Source organism: Pipra filicauda, unplaced genomic scaffold (genome assembly GCF_003945595.2).
Source record: "Pipra filicauda isolate LSUMZ 115617 unplaced genomic scaffold, ASM394559v2 scaffold220_size1292976_pilon, whole genome shotgun sequence".
Classification (NCBI taxonomy): Eukaryota; Metazoa; Chordata; class Aves; order Passeriformes; family Pipridae; genus Pipra; species Pipra filicauda.
This window is the reverse complement of record NW_024104333.1, coordinates 1192461-1207688: the sequence shown is the minus strand read 5'-3', so window position 1 is coordinate 1207688 and position 15228 is coordinate 1192461. Positions and strand designations below refer to the sequence as shown.

The 15228-nt window shown below is 44.6% G+C and overlaps 1 protein-coding gene across 1 annotated transcript; it reads right to left on the bottom strand.

Annotated features, from left to right (window-relative positions):
* Window positions 1-1342: 1342 nt before the first annotated feature.
* Window positions 1343-13311, bottom strand: UPK1B (uroplakin 1B). The gene is made up of 8 exons (XM_027748248.2): window positions 13212-13311; window positions 7872-7959; window positions 7121-7321; window positions 5532-5606; window positions 4683-4805; window positions 4202-4381; window positions 3336-3419; window positions 1343-2693 (listed from the first exon to the last, which is right to left on the bottom strand). Exons 2-8 carry the CDS (start codon window positions 7938-7940, stop codon window positions 2643-2645), a joined length of 783 nt encoding a protein of 260 aa, XP_027604049.1. The 5' UTR covers window positions 7941-7959; window positions 13212-13311; the 3' UTR covers window positions 1343-2642.
* Window positions 13312-15228: the final 1917 nt, after the last annotated feature.

Genomic DNA, 15228 nt, shown 5'->3' with positions numbered 1-15228 from the left:
CAGTCCAGTCTTCTCCTTCCTCCTTAGTTCAGGATGGATAAAGCTGGCATTTTCTGGTTGCATTGAGGCATGTTTGGCATGTCTGCATAGATCCACCGTTGCCTGGATCACTTATTTACTGCTTTTATTTTTTGAGAACATGAATCATGAAGTGCAATGGGAGGGAAAGGCTTAGGAAGCAGAAAACAAATGTGAAGAACCTAAACTTAATTGACTTGAGCTGCCATTTATGTAATAGGTCAATGGTATCATTTGCATCTGGTTGGAGCAGTTAATATTGAAATAGTCTATTTAAAGTAGTTTCAGTCTCTTTTCTCCTGCAAAATCTTGCAGCATTTCCCCCTATACCGAGTGTAGTGCTATAATCACACCACATTTAGATGCACCAGAAAGAAAGAGACCTCTCGGTCTGAAGCCAAAGACTAGAGAAGGAAAATAATATTTGAAGTTATCTGCTTCTGCAGTCCTAAAATTTTTTTCCCGGCGTATCTACAGAGACATCTGTGTGCAGAAGGCACTACTAGTCTCTAGAAAGTCCCATAGCCAGTTGTTTCACTCATTTGCAGAGCTACTTGAGTTTCAGAAATAACTCAAGCAAGAGGCCCTTACACAGGAGTGCTTCTATCCGCGATGGCTGCCATGGCTGAGGAGTTATTGGAGGGGTTTGGCCGAGCAAGGACAGAGGCTGTGTGCCTGCATTGTCCTTCCTCCCCCATTTCTCTCCTCTCTTCTGGCTGCAGTTGACAAGCATTTGCAGTTCATGTCAAGTAGCAGAGAACTCAGTCTTTGCTGTTGCTCCTTAATTTGGGCAGATGCTGATTCTCTTAAGATTTCTTTACATTTAGGTGTTACTGTAGCTCTCAGCAGCATAGACACAAAAAAACCCCAATCCTACCACCAAACTCCCCCCTCCTCCCCTTCAAAAACAAACTCTAACCACTGACATACATGGCTTCCATGGTCTATTCATGACTCACGTCTCACAAAAAAAGCGAAGACTAATTTTCTTATGGAATTTCTGAGGGTCCAGGGTCTCCAAGACAGTCACCACCCCACTGAACCAGGGGAGTGGCTGACCCATGAGGACTTTCAGTTCTGAAGGCACACTCATACAGAAAACTTCTATGTTGCAGTTCTGCATTTCTTCCTTAAGCTATTCATTCTCATATCTGCCTCTTTCTCTTCCCCAGCACTCTAGCAAAGGATTATTCAGTGTTTCTGTAGCACCATGCATCAGAATGGCATTACAGGACATTAAAGCCTGCCTTTGTCCTGCCCCAGACATCCAGATACAGACCTTTATTATTTCCCCTTCCCAAACACACCATCTTGAACAAGAGAAAAAATTCACCTCCACTTCTTTTTAATTAGTATTTTGGTGAATATACAAAAACAAAGAATCAAGGCAGATAGCAAGTGTCAGGACCTGAATCAGTAGAACTTCCGAAGGATTAATCTTAAAATCCTCTACAGGAGCATATTTCTCATGATACATTTAACTGCTGAAGTGTTCACTAGGAAAGACAGCAGATAAAGTCCGGGCCAAAATACGCAACCTCTGTTGAAATGACTGAGAACTGTTAAGTGCTGATGCAAGGACTGGATTTGGTTCAGATAGCACCTTGCTTGCATTTTTCACAAGAGATACTCATTGCCATTGTTTGCCTTATGTCCTACCTGATCCAGGGATGTGGAAGGGGAATTACATAGGAGATGTAACCATATACATACAGGTAGCCGAAGCAAGAAGCACAGTAAACTAGGGGCATGGGACAGCCACTTTTGCAAAGCCAACAACAGCACAAGACCCTTTGTATTCTGCACGAATTCTAGCCTGTAGATGTGTGAAATCTTGTGTGAAGTACAGAACAGCTTTTTGAAGGAGTTGCTTGTCAGCAAGTGAAGATTTTCCTGGACTGGCACTTCTGAAGGTAGGAGTACATGCAGTAGTTTCATCAGCGACAGAAGGTAGGCTTGCTTATAGGCAGCATATTGCTGAGGAGTGAGCTAGCCTTTTATTGGGCTTGACTAGCAACACTTTTTCTCTGTGACATGTCTCTACTGCTGACACACTAAAACTCTCAGGAAATCTGCCTTATTCCAAGGCAAGGGGTGACAGAGACCAGGAAGAGAAGTTGAACAATAAAATATATTAGAGAGGTCTGCAGTCTTCTCCCTTGCAGCATCCATCTTTATTGGTCATGGGAGGTTACAGTTTTGGTCACAAGAGGTTACAGCTTTGCTCACATAGCCCTTGCTGGAGCCTTTAGTGTTACCATTTAAATTCAACCTTACTTTAGAGAGCCATGTTTCGCAGCAAGTGTATATGGAGATTTCCTTTACTGGTATCATCAGAGAACAAATCAGATAACTTCTTATCTTATGCTCCAAGGATTTCTTGCACCATGAAAGAAGGATTGTGCCTCAGCCAGGAGACATAAAGGCTGCAGAACAAGGGGCAAGGAGGGACAAGAAGATTCTTTCCTGCAGTCAGTTCTGTGTGTCAGGTTTTGGAGGGGCAAAAGTATATATGGGAGAGGTAGTGGGAAAACTTCAAATCCTCCATGGCACAAGGAGAATGGAGCAGAAGACAAACGCAGTTTCACACGGCATTTCAGGACAGCACTGAGTACACTGGGCCTTCAGTATTCAATTCCACTCCAGTAGAACATGGTACCAAGGAGGACGCAGAACTGAAAAGACAAGACTGCTAAAGTTTCTCTGCTCCCCATTTCCTTTTCTCCACCTTTCCCCCATCCTCATTTAGTCCCATTGCTAGGAGGGACAACAGAAATTCTTGAAAAGCAAAGCTTGTTCAGGCAGAGGAAGCTTAATTTTTTTTATCTGCACAGAAACTACACAGTGAAGAAAGAAGATGTGCGCAGCCATAACTATCTGACTGTATCACTCATCTTACTAGGGATTATCTCTCATGAAGCTGCTGAACCCTGAGAGTTTACTTTTAAGAGTACTTAAAATATTCATACAAAGTCTTCAAACTACAAACTGAATTATCTATCGTGATTGCTGTTTAGATGATCCAATACCCTTCACAAACAAGTATCTGCAAGCTGTATTTGCTGAGTGTTGTTGAGATGGCGGCAGGACTCATCAGACTAGAAAGCCATCTAGTTCCTCACCTCTGGAAGCCATAATGGAGGAGAACTTGTAAATGTAGCAGTTAGTGGAACAGGCTATAGGCAGATAGGTGAGGAATGAATATGATAATCTATGGACATTTTAAATGTGTCAGTCCTGTCATCCACCTCCACCCAACTGGGTGTGGAATACCGAGAAAAGAGAAGAGGAAATAAAGGCAAATATAAAGTACTTACAGTCCAGCAGAGGATGGCAAAACCAAACCAGGCAACACCCCAGGCATGTGTGTTCACTGGCCCAGAAATAGCATCATAACAACCCTGTAAGACAACCAGGGATGACTCAATACCAGCTTTGAGCTTTTACTGCAAGGCAAGAAGCTCATCCACTTCTGAGAGAGACTGAGGTGACATCTTCCTCTCCTACTGCAATTTGGGCACCTCGTAGGGTCTGACAAAACCAAGCCAGAGCTACACTGCTTATTGACAACTTCTAGATAACCTACCTGTTTCTAGCTCCAAATGCAAAAATCTATCTCAGACACTTCAAGGACAGCTTCCTGTGCCATCCACTTGCCAAGTACACTTAAATAACCAAACACAGTTGACACAGAATTGACCTCTAGAATTAAGAAGCTACAGGCAAAATTGGAAGCTTGAATGCCTTCTAGAAATACATGCTAATGCAGAAGCTGATGCTCATGACCCAGCAACCTATTGGAATAGATTAGTTGCTAGTCTACTGAAAAGTTCTACCTTGAGGTAGAACTGCTGATTTGCTCATATTATATGCACTCATCTTTGGGCTAAGTTTGATTCAGCTGCTGTCCATCTACATGTTACAGATGTCACTTCTTTCTGGTGGCATTGGGAGAGTTTTCTTAATAGTTCTCTATCCATTAGGAAAGTCTTTATCCTAAAAAAACCCCCTATCCTGTGTTCAGCAACGTGGCCAGGACTCCACTCCAGGCTCTTCTGCTCCAGAAGATAGGAGAAACCCAGAGATTACAGTAGAGAAGAAAGGCTATTCACAGTTTCATTCCCTTCCAGAAAGGCACTGTTGACTGACATACATTAACTGGAAAAAGCAGGGATGGTCTTACATTGCTGTTATAATAGCCAGGGACTCCAAGTTTGCAGCCATCAAGGTTGACGGGAAGCCCTTGGGCATCCATGGCACAGCATTTTCGTGGCCAGGGGAAGTCAGCATCGCTGTGTGTGGAGCGGAAGGCAGACGTGTACTCCTGCCAGTCGGAGGGGCCCAGCACCCCACAGCAATGGTTCTGCAGGGTGAGAGAAGAGAAGAGAATAGTCTTTATGGGCCCAGGCCACAGCCCCACACATGTCTGGACACTGCACATAGCTGGTTAGACATTAACTACAGATTTATGGGAGAGATTTTTGAAGTGCCTGCTTTTGACAGTCTATCTGATAAACAAGCAAAAGGGGGAGTATGTCAGAACTTTCTTTAAGGTTCAAGGCAGATGCCATCCTCTTTATTACTGAGCGGCCCCAAGAAGGACTTGAAATTCCAGACCTGTAGAGCATTTAGTAATTAGTGACTTTTATTATTGTTATTATTACCTGAAGCATGAGTTTATCCCACGTCTTTGTGACCCCTTCAGTCATCCATTTGTCATTGTTATTAGCTGGCTCTGCCTTCTGATACCTCTCCAGCATTTGCTTCAGGAAGAGATTTGGAGTGAGCTACAGAAAAAACCCAACAGTTGGTTGATGCAAAAACAATGTAAATAAGTGGCCATGTAAAGCAAATATAGGGTTATTTGGGGAGGGTTTGTTTGCTTGTTTCAGTGTCTTGATGGAGAACAGGAATGCTGCCTCTACCCTGGTTTTACACAAAAGAGAATAAAGAGCAGGATTTGAGGACCAGGAGCAAGAAAGATATAGATCTTAAGCAGGCACTACCAGATGTCAGACCACAGGAGATGTGCAGAAGCTATGGGTTGCATTTGATATGTTGCTTGGAACTAAAGTACCACAAATCATTTTGCTCCCCACCAATATCTTCAATAACCCATGTAATCTTTCCCTCACTAGTAACATTGCCTGGGGCAATACCGAAGATTTGTCTTTGACGTGTATAATAGATTAATCAGTCTGTAGCTGAAAGACTAAACACTGTATTGATGATTCAGCTAACCCACGCTATTATTTCCTTAACTGCAAGGTTGTAAACATTTTAAAATGTTAAAAGTAACAAAACTATGTTAGAAAAAACAAAGTTATTTCCTTGATTAGAATGATGATGTTGGAGTCTTTCCCTGAAGGGCTGTCTTCTGCTTAGCAGTAGTCCTATGAGTTTACGCTGTACTATCACATAGGCCATTTACTACACGGAACAGGACAACTGTGTGCCCTAGAACTGCATTTCCCAGTGCAGTTAAAAGAATACATCAGGAAAGAAATACTCACGAAGTCTCGGTGAGTCACTGCCGTGATACAAGAAGCCATTTCAAATGCAAAAGTAATCAGCATCAGAATGATGTACTGTGGGAGACAGAGAGCAGAGTTAGTTCTTAGAGAAACAGTTACGCATTTTTTTCAAGATTAAGCCTGAAACCCTACTCAAGGTAAAGGTGGCCAGGCTATCATAGTTTCTTCAGTCCTCTCTGTGCCCCTGAATGTTCATATAGCCTTTCCCTGTGCTTGTTTCAATTTGCAATCTGCTTTCTTGAAGGTAAATGACCGGAATTGTTCCCCATCTCACAGATGAGATTTCATCAGGACCTCATGGTATTAAGACTACACTGCCTTTATGGAAAACATTTTGCCTAATATGTCCTAGAATAACATTTGCCATTTTCTTTGTTGCAACTCATTGGCAACCTATGTTTGTGTCATGTCTTCTCCTTCCACTTGACAGCTATAGGCTTGTCAGCAAGAAGCTGTTCACTCCTAGCAGGAGAACTTGTACTTTGGGGAAACAGAAGGTGCAATTCAGGGTATCATTCAGATCCTCTTGATTTTTCATCATCAGATTTCCTTAACACTCTTACACTGTGAGCAAAGATCCTTCACGAAAACAGATTCCAAGGGTCACCTCTCCTTCTTTTCCCTTTTCTGCACAATCCCTTTAACATTTTCCATATTCCCTTTTGAGTCCTCATGTCTATTTCTCCTCTCACTTTTTATAATGTTCATTTCTGATTCAAGTTTCCTTCTTATCCAAGCTTCTGTCCCTTGTAGCCTCTCATATCTCAAATCAGAGCCTTGGGATTTAGCCAAGACACCAAAATTCAGAGTTAAGGGAATTCTATTTCCTCAGCTCTTTGCTGGCAAATTCCCTGGCACAAGAGTTCAGATCTCTGAGTGCCTCTTGTCTAAAACAGACACCCTGCCACCCCACAATAATCCAAGAGAGAGCCAATTCCAGAGTTTTCAGCTCCACCTTTTGTTCATACAAGCATCAGCTAAGTTTTGCCACTAATGTTTTTTCCAGACCAAAGGACTAAGTAAGACACTGTACAAAGATTTGTTCACATCTTAACATTGTCCTCGGCTTATCCAAATCTCTGTCCCCACCCCTGTAATTTGTGCCTGCCTGCTGATGTCTCATGTTCTCAACTGCATCCATAGTTGGTATACTGACACTTACTAATGCCTTGTACAGAAATAATTACTTATCAGCTCCTAAACTGAATGGTGCATGACAGCTGAAAAGCAGTAAGGGGTGGGGAGAAACAAGTATCTAAACCACATCCCAGATATATGTGATTGCACAAGTGCTTCTGCATTGCTTAAGGGCAAGGTCAGGGTCAAGCCAGTCAGCTTAAAACTCCACTGTGGCCACCTCCATCCATTCCCTCAGCCTGGTCTGGGATCTTCTCATGCATGTATGTTCACAGGAGTCATTTTCTGGGACACCACAGCCATGACCAAGAAGAACCTTTGGCTCCTCATCGCTATAAAAGCTGTCTTTGCTCATTGGTGGATTACTGAGGTGATCAGGCAGCATTTGTTCAGTTTGATAGCAATAGGTAGGCAAACTTTCTTATACTTACCACCAGCAGCAAGGTCCTGTCAGACTTAATGATTCCAATGATACCAAGGATAGATAGAGCAAACAGTGCAAAGCCAACAAAGATGCCAATCCAGGCAGCAGCATAGATGCCATCATTTTCTGTGGCTTCCAGCAGAGGGTAAAGACCATGTGGATCAGACACAAAGTAGATACATTCTGCTGTCAGGGCAATGCCACACATCTGAGGAGCACAAGTGTAGGAAATGCATTAGGTCAAGCTTCCCTAAAGAAATAGGAGAGACAGAAGCAGGCACAGACTGCTTTCCTTTATTTTGATTGCCTGACAAATGGGAGCTACTCAACTCCTCCTCTGCCCAGCTCTACAATTTCTTGTATTGTGACTTCACAGAAGAACTGCAGGCAAATCTCACCCAGCCTAGACCTGAGAGGTCTGGCCTAGGACCTGAGGATGTTGTTGTGAAAGAATGAACAGAACCATTCCATCATTATATGGAGAGAGGTGGCTGGAAAGATGTTAGTCAGCTTCTGATGACAGTTCTAGGACTCTTTCCCTAGAACTTACCTTCATCTTCTGGGTCACCCCCTGCTGTCCCTTTCCCACCAAACTGTTCATCTAGGACAGCTCTCCTTTTCCTCTTCTCTCACACTTTATTGGACTATTTATGTGTGGACTTCACACTTGAAGAAGGATTTCACATCTGAAAACTGCTGTTTTTAAGAAGTATCATACTGGAAGGAAGCCTCCACTGTACTTGTTCCACTTCACTTACCCCAATGACCGCATTTCCAAAGACTAATAGACCCTGTAAAATGTGTATGCAGTCCTCACTTTTTGCCATCTTTAGTTCTTCATGCAACCTAGGAAAAGCCAAATACAGTCTTCAATTAGACCACCAGTACAATATGGTTCACAAAGAAATAGAAATTATCCTTGAGGAGAAGGATAGATAGATAGAACTTGCCAGCCTGTCTGTACACCTCTCACCCCTTGCTTCATAGTAGTTTCAGAGGAGAAACTTCCCCAGGTATTAATCTGATAACTCTCCTTGATACTTGAGCTACAGAAGACTGGGACCACTTTGAGGGCATCGTGTCTTCATCTCTGTTTTGGGTAGGGTTTTCATCATCACAACAACACCCATGCCAACCTCAGCTCATGGTGTTGCATTTCCACCTAGCCAGAAACACCAGCTACATCTGGATGGACAGTGGACAAGTTCAGTGCCCTCACCTCACTCCTCTTCCAAAGGAGCCAGTGTTATTCCAGAGGATGCTGTCCACTCTGCTGGCTGTTTCACTACCATGGGACTGAACTGGTAAGCACGGTGCCTTAGCTGTATCCCACACATGTACCTTTGGTGCAGGGCTTGGCTACACTTTGCTAAGGGTAGCCCATATCCCACCCATGTTGGAAACTGGGGCTGAGCCCCCCAAGTCAGGTGTGAGGGAAGGAGGGAGGGAGGGAGTAGCTCAGGCTGCAGCTGGTTCATGGGAGCCAGGCCAAGTAGCGTTCCCACCAAATTCCTGAGAGTGCTATATCCTGCAGTCTGGAGTCAGGTGCCCCGTGTCAAATTCATCCCCTTCCAGAGAGAGGAGCATAAAGGCACTAGTCAGTGGTGTGAGACCTCTTGGAGAAAGAAGCTCAAATGCCAGCTCCTACGAAGTCCTTCTTTCAAAGGGATGGAACATGTGTCTGCATGGAGAGGGGAAGGGAAAAAACCCAAACCCAGAGACAGCTGCATTTGCCAGGTGGTTATGAAAATATAAACCCAGAAAGAAAGACTGAAGTTGGCCCAACTTAAGCAGACAACAGGAAAAGCAGCTTTAACATCCTACTTCTGCCAGAGTACCTGCACTTGTGTGTCTCTTGCTGGGATCACTGACTCTATGATTCTTCAAAGAAGCTGTGGGAATATATAAGCAGACACAGGTGTCAGTGAAGGGGACTTCCCTGAGGAACAGAGAATTGCGAGACTTCTCTAACAATGCTGCCTAAGCAGCTGCTCTATTTGGAGTATGCAAGACTTCCAACAGTGACAGATGCAAAACAGGTATTTCCTACTACTCTTTCTGCAGTGGTTTGAGGGTTAGGCATAGAGACATCTCCAGTGCTCTCACCATTATACTAGCAGAGCACATAAGTATTTTCTATTTTCCTATGATAGCATGTGTAGGCATGGCCATTACTTCTAGAGTGAGAAGCCATTTTTAGTCGCAAACAGGTGTTTGGAGGCCAGACCAATATATATGAAGCTGTATGGCTCTGTATTTGAAAATGGCAGGCTCATGAGGTCAACCTGAAGCTCTGTCACTGCCAAACTTCCTGACCAGCGAGTATGTCCAGGGGGTCACATGAAACTGTTTTGCAGGTCAAATCTGGATCTGGGCAATGTTTGGCCACATGTTCAGCAATACAGCGCTGCAAATTCTGGCAAACCTGAGATGGATCCTGGTCCTCTACTCATCTGAAAGCTGGAGAGATTGCTGTCTGGCTCATGGACCTATGTGCTGCAAACTCCAGAGATTTCAGAAAAGCCTTTAGTTATTGCAATCTAAGAAACATGACAAGCCAGGGAGCAGTCCAAAAAGCAAGGAAATCTTTCCTGCTCAAATGCAGGCACTTGAACTCTGACTACCACATTGAAAAGCGGGTCTGCTCCAGCTGCCATGTAAATACCATGGTTGAGCGTGAGATGCCTCTTCAGTGTAACAACAGTGCTCACACCTTGTATGTGGGCCATCCATCTGGCCCATGCTCTTGCCTCCCCAGAAGCTGGCTTTCTTCTCCTGCTTGGCAGGCAGAGCCCAGCTTACTCCTGCCTCCCCTTGGGCAGCTATTACTGCAGTCACATGAGTTGGAGAAAGCAATCCTCTTCTCCTGGGGTTAACCCATCTCTTAGGCTACTATAGTTGTGAAGAAAACTGGACACAGTCACCACCACACAGGTATCAGCTGGAGAGTGGCAAATTTCTATTTCTCCTTAACTACGTCCAATAGGATTGCAGCATGGAGAGAAGCAGAGAGGCCAGGAGGAGGAAAAGGGAAAGAAAAGCCTTTACTGTAGATCTAAAAATAAACACTGTAATGATGTTGCCGTATTTCTGTGAATTCTCCCTCTACCTCAAGTCATTGGCATTGAAAGAGTCCATTACTTTGTATTCACTTCATTCCCCTGTGCCACATATGGCAACCCTTTGTCTGACTCCTTCTGCATATCTGATGATACTGGTCCAGTATCATTATTACCAATCAGAGACCATGCAGGTAGTCCAAGGCCATGACAATAGCTGGGCAGCTGGAGAGCCAGTCCTTCAACAGGCCCCAGAGGAGAAGCTGTGGAAGATCTGGAGCTTTCCACCTACTATCTGCTCCTCATGCCTCAGAGGGAAGCTGCATTAAGCAAGAGCAGATAGCACAGCACTTGGTGCTGGTACATGAGTACAGAGGCATGAGGCAAACCTTGGCCAACTTGCCCAAGGCAAGCTGCACAGAGATGTGACTCACAACAACTGTGATGTGACCTGACAACAACTCGGGTGTGACACTGGTAGGCAGCCCTTCTCCCAACTCCCAGAGACACAGGTGCATCAGCCTCTGCCTGTGGACACAAATGCATTTGGAGGTAGAGGAGCTTTCTTCCTGGGCTGGTTAAGATTAGTTTTATGACCCAAATACAGTTTCCTGGGGCTTCTGTGAACTCCTAGAGGAAACTGGAGCTTCAGCTGCAACCACTATCCAAAAGCTCCACATAAGAAAGCAGCCAGGTCCTGAGATTTCAGCCTTGACCCAGTGTTTCTCAGCATGTCCCAAAACCCTTGCAATTTAGCCGAGGTATTCAATTATCACTACCAGAGATACCAGAGACTTTGCTTCATAGTCCAAGCAGCTTTGGAAAGGTGTCTGTTTTTCTCATTGTATGGAAAAACCCTATATATCCCTCCTGAAACACATATCTCCCTTTTTCTGACATACTGGTCTCAACCCAGACTGCAACTTCTCCCCACTCCTCTCCACTCAGACTCCTCAAATACTCCTGACACTCCCTGGGTCCAGCTGAGCCTGTTTGAGTTCAGGAGCAGTGGTAGCCCTGCCTCCCCCTCCCCCCGCTCCTCCAAAAGTTGCAGACAGATCTGCTTTTTCCATGCCCTTTGAGCTTTCTTGACCTCTCCTCACTTCCTCTACTCGCGAGGGCTCTGTGAGACCTGCAGCACAACTGTGGGAGATGAAAAGGAAGCTTCTTTCTGCAGAGGATGGCTTCTGCCCTTGCGTTTGAGGTGATAATCTCATGCAGGGTTTGAAAGGAAGCCCTTCTGCCAGCAGTTCCTGGATTCAAGTGCAATTTGGGCTCTGTTGTGCGCCCTTTACACACATTGGGCTGGTTGATCTTTTGAAGCCTCCATACCCTATTTCTATAGATCAGGACAGGATTTCAGTGACTTTACGGATGAATTCCCCTTTTTAGCCTAGTTCTATTCCACCTCTTGACAAAAAAGCCACAGGATAAGAATTGATTTGGCATTGTCACATGCAGAAGCCAGTGGCATTTTGATTGTCTTGTGTTTTGTGGTACTTGTCAAGCATTGTGACAGAGGGATGTCCAAAACCACCTCTGTGAGTATTATTCACTTCTAAACCCTGCTCATGGAGGTTTCTCAGCATGGTGGTGGGGCTTACAGGGGCCTCACATCACCCCTTGCTGCCTCAGGGTCCCCGTGCAGGGCGTTGCATTCCCATCCCCAGGTGCAAGGAGACAGAGACAAAGGACGCGTTTGCCTTATTACTCATGGGCTCCGCACGCCTCGGCTGAAGGGCTCTGTACCACTCGGGCGCAACTAAGCAAACCCAGCTGTTCAACGGCAGAAACCTGGACCTTGCCTGTACACCCCTCCGGCACAGAGGCCCGGGCACCACACCTCCCATCCCTTGTGCTCACCCTGCCCTGGGGGAGAGCATGTCTCCACAGGCAGAAGGGAGATGCCTGGGCTAGTCCTGTGGTGCTGAAGGACAGAATTCACCGAGGCGTAACTGCTGCCGGAGGTGCTGTGTCAATGCCAGCACTGGTGCCGTGGGAAGCCTCTGTGAGCCACAGACCTGCCCACACCCGGACCTGCTGTGGAGTCTGATGCATTAAGCGATAAACCTACTTTTTTTTTTTTTTTTAGTTAGTTACAGTGGAAAATTTATCCCCTAAGGGACTTAAAAAGGAGGTATTTTCCAAGTGCTTGGGTCATCATCAGAGTTACACAGGTTTTAAGAGGATGTAATTTAATATGTTAATGATGAGCTTGTACTTCGCTGTAAGAAATCAAATGCTTTGCAAATATCAATTCATCATATGTTTACTTATTTTAAAGCAAACACCTCCCGTGCACACAAACTCGTGCACTCCTCCTGCCCCTCCAGACTTTTCCCAATGCTCCACCTACCCCAAAGTGCAGCCATCTCTGACAGAGAACTGCTTGTGTGTTAGGAGTCAACCACACTCCGAAAAGGAAGAGCCAGACAGTTATTTTGTGCTACCAGGGAGAAAAATAAAGCAAAACCAAAGCTTGGCATCAAGAAGGGGTCAGAGACTAATTAAGTTTCCTTTGGAGAGAGATTGCTATGAAATGAAGCCTGTGTGAACAGTGGAGTGGATGGTAAATCATCATCAAGCATAATTACCTCGGAAATAGTGCTGGGAGGTAGGTTTTTCCTCTCTCCCTTATTAGTTCAGCACAGCCAAAACAAGAGGGGTTTTTTTCCTTTCCTATATTCACAAGTGAGAGGGAATTACAAGATTCGTCTTCCTCTGCAACATTTTTTCTTTTTTTCTTTTACACTCAGATTTACAACAGGTTTAATTTTTCCATTCCTTCCTACCCAGTCTTTAGGAGAAAAAATATGAAACAAATTAAAAGAGCCATAGAGAAGCCAGAGGAAGAAAAATTAAATACTTGATAATTTACTGCAGGTAATCTTATCCAGGTACCAGATTCCCATATACTAAACACAGTCCAGGAACTAAAATAAAAGACATTAAACATAAGAGCTGCCTTTTCTCCTAACAGACACTTATGGTTCACATGCCTCATTAAGAGGAAGATGATGACCAAAGCAAGGCACTCACCTCTCTCTTCTTGTGATGCTTCCCAGCAGAGATCCCAATGCAACTGCAAAGCCAACAAAGCCCCTTTCTCCCACCTCCACTGGGCTTTAAAGAGCACAGGTCGCTTGAGGAATGTGCTGTGTGATTGGTAGGGTGCCCATCACATGAGTAAAACTTTTTTTCTAGCCAAACCTGTTCCCCAGTCCTCCTGGGACCAGAGGGTGTCTCTGTGATTCTTAGATCGTATTGGAATGCTGTTGTGCTGAAAACACAAAGCTTTAAAGAATTTCTATTATTATACTCGTGAAAGGGTGGATGAATGAGTCACTCATATGAGGTACTTGAACTTTAAACATGATGGGTAAATTGGAAGGACGTAAGTATTGCTGGACTAAAAGATTACTGGACTGCTGTTTGAACGTGGGTATAAGAAGAATGTACTGAATAGAAACAGAGATTAAATTAATTTTAATTTTCCATTTAATTATGTTGCATGGAAAAAAATCCAGTGGTTTGGGTTGGGCCCATTTTCATCTTATTTAGTTTGGGATTTTTTTTGGAAACAGAAGTGTAAGCATTGGATACTCTGCAAGACACTGTGGATAACACAAAAAGTGGGAAGACCATCCCATTTCCTTGGGCCCACTGGATTTTTAACATATTCAGTCTTATTAAGACTGAGCAAAGTCAAGCACAGACATATATATTAGTTGGCCTGTGATGAACTGAGAAGGACTAAGGCTGAGGAACACGGCAAAAAAAGGAATGTCTCTCACCTTCCTCTCCCTCACTCATTCCAGTCCAAATCTTCCAAAAGCCATGATTCATGTTACTGGAGCCTTGAACATGTCTCTGGCAAAAGCACAGGTGGTTGTGCTCGGTGTTCTTCATCTACTGCTGCAAAACCCAGCCAAATAAATAATGGGCTTGAGAAGGGTGAGGGGAGTTCCATGTTGTTAGAGCCTTCACAAGTCAAAACCAAACATGAAAATAACATGTATATATCCCATTGGTAGCCATCCTGGAAAATATTTTGTGTGAAATTAGTGAGAACTGAAATAGTTCTAACATTGTATGGATCCTTTGGTACCTGGAGAAAACTGAAGAGAGATTCAGCTCTTGCATGAGGTCCCTGCGAGATTTCTCCCTGAGGAAAGACAGTGCTTTCGGCATTTCCAGTGCCATGAGGTATCACAGCTGTAAACAAAAGAAGACCCAGCTATTTTAGTCTGATCTAGCAGACAGGCACAAGAAAGTGGTCATTTGGCTCCTCAAGCATACAGATGCTTATTTGTCTAGACTTAAATAACTCAGATCTCCTTGCCCATTATTTGTGCTCCTTACATGTGAAGTCTATTTTGGTGCAGCCACCACCCCATATTTCGGCAGTGTTGGCAGGACCAGGTGTTTCACACCAGCTGGTGTGCTCAGCTCCAGGAGGGCAGGCTCTCATTGTTGCTGTTGGACACTGAGAGCAGCTGATGGGGAAAAGGAGTGCACCTCCTGAGCATCTCAGTCTGGCTGATCTTAGGCAGTGATTAGACACAAGCTTGCTGTGGTAAGACACTCCTCACCTCTCATCTGGAAATATTGTTTTGGGAAAAGCAGATGAGGAAAGAGGAGAGAGGGAAGCGGAAGCTGGCATTGAAGTTCGTAGTTCTGCCAGTCACCAGCACTGGTGCAGCAGAGCTCTTGCAGCTCTGTAGCCCTGTCCAAGACACTGCAAAAGGCTGTTAGAGTGAATCTTTCTTTGGGCTGGAAGAGAGGGTAAGGCTGGGGTGGGTGGTGGTCACTCCTCAGCTGCCATCACCATTTGTCTGCTCACAATTTGTTAATCTGGCTTTGAATCTGGGTAAGAATATTTTTGGTGATCTCTGGAGCAAAATTTGATATGGAGAAGGAGAGAGCGAATGAGAAGTTTTGTTTGTTTCTTTGCACTTCTCTTGGTGTGCGCTAACAAGGTTAGTCTGTAAGTTCGCCTGAATGCCCATGCAGAGGAGGGTCAGAGACCTTGTCCGAGCAAGGGAGCGCAGTGGGG

Excerpts from the sequence above, each read along its gene's own strand:
- UPK1B (XM_027748248.2), bottom strand. The coding sequence starts at position 7,940 with ATGGCAAAAAGTGAGGACTGCATACACATTTTACAGGGTCTATTAGTC. Across the intron at positions 4,382-4,682 it reads GGGATAAACTCATGCTTCAG|AACCATTGCTGTGGGGTGCT; the intron begins GTAATAATAACA and ends CTCACCCTGCAG. Across the intron at positions 2,694-3,335 it reads TTGCCATCCTCTGCTGGACT|TTCTGCGTCCTCCTTGGTAC; the intron begins GTAAGTACTTTA and ends TTGTCTTTTCAG.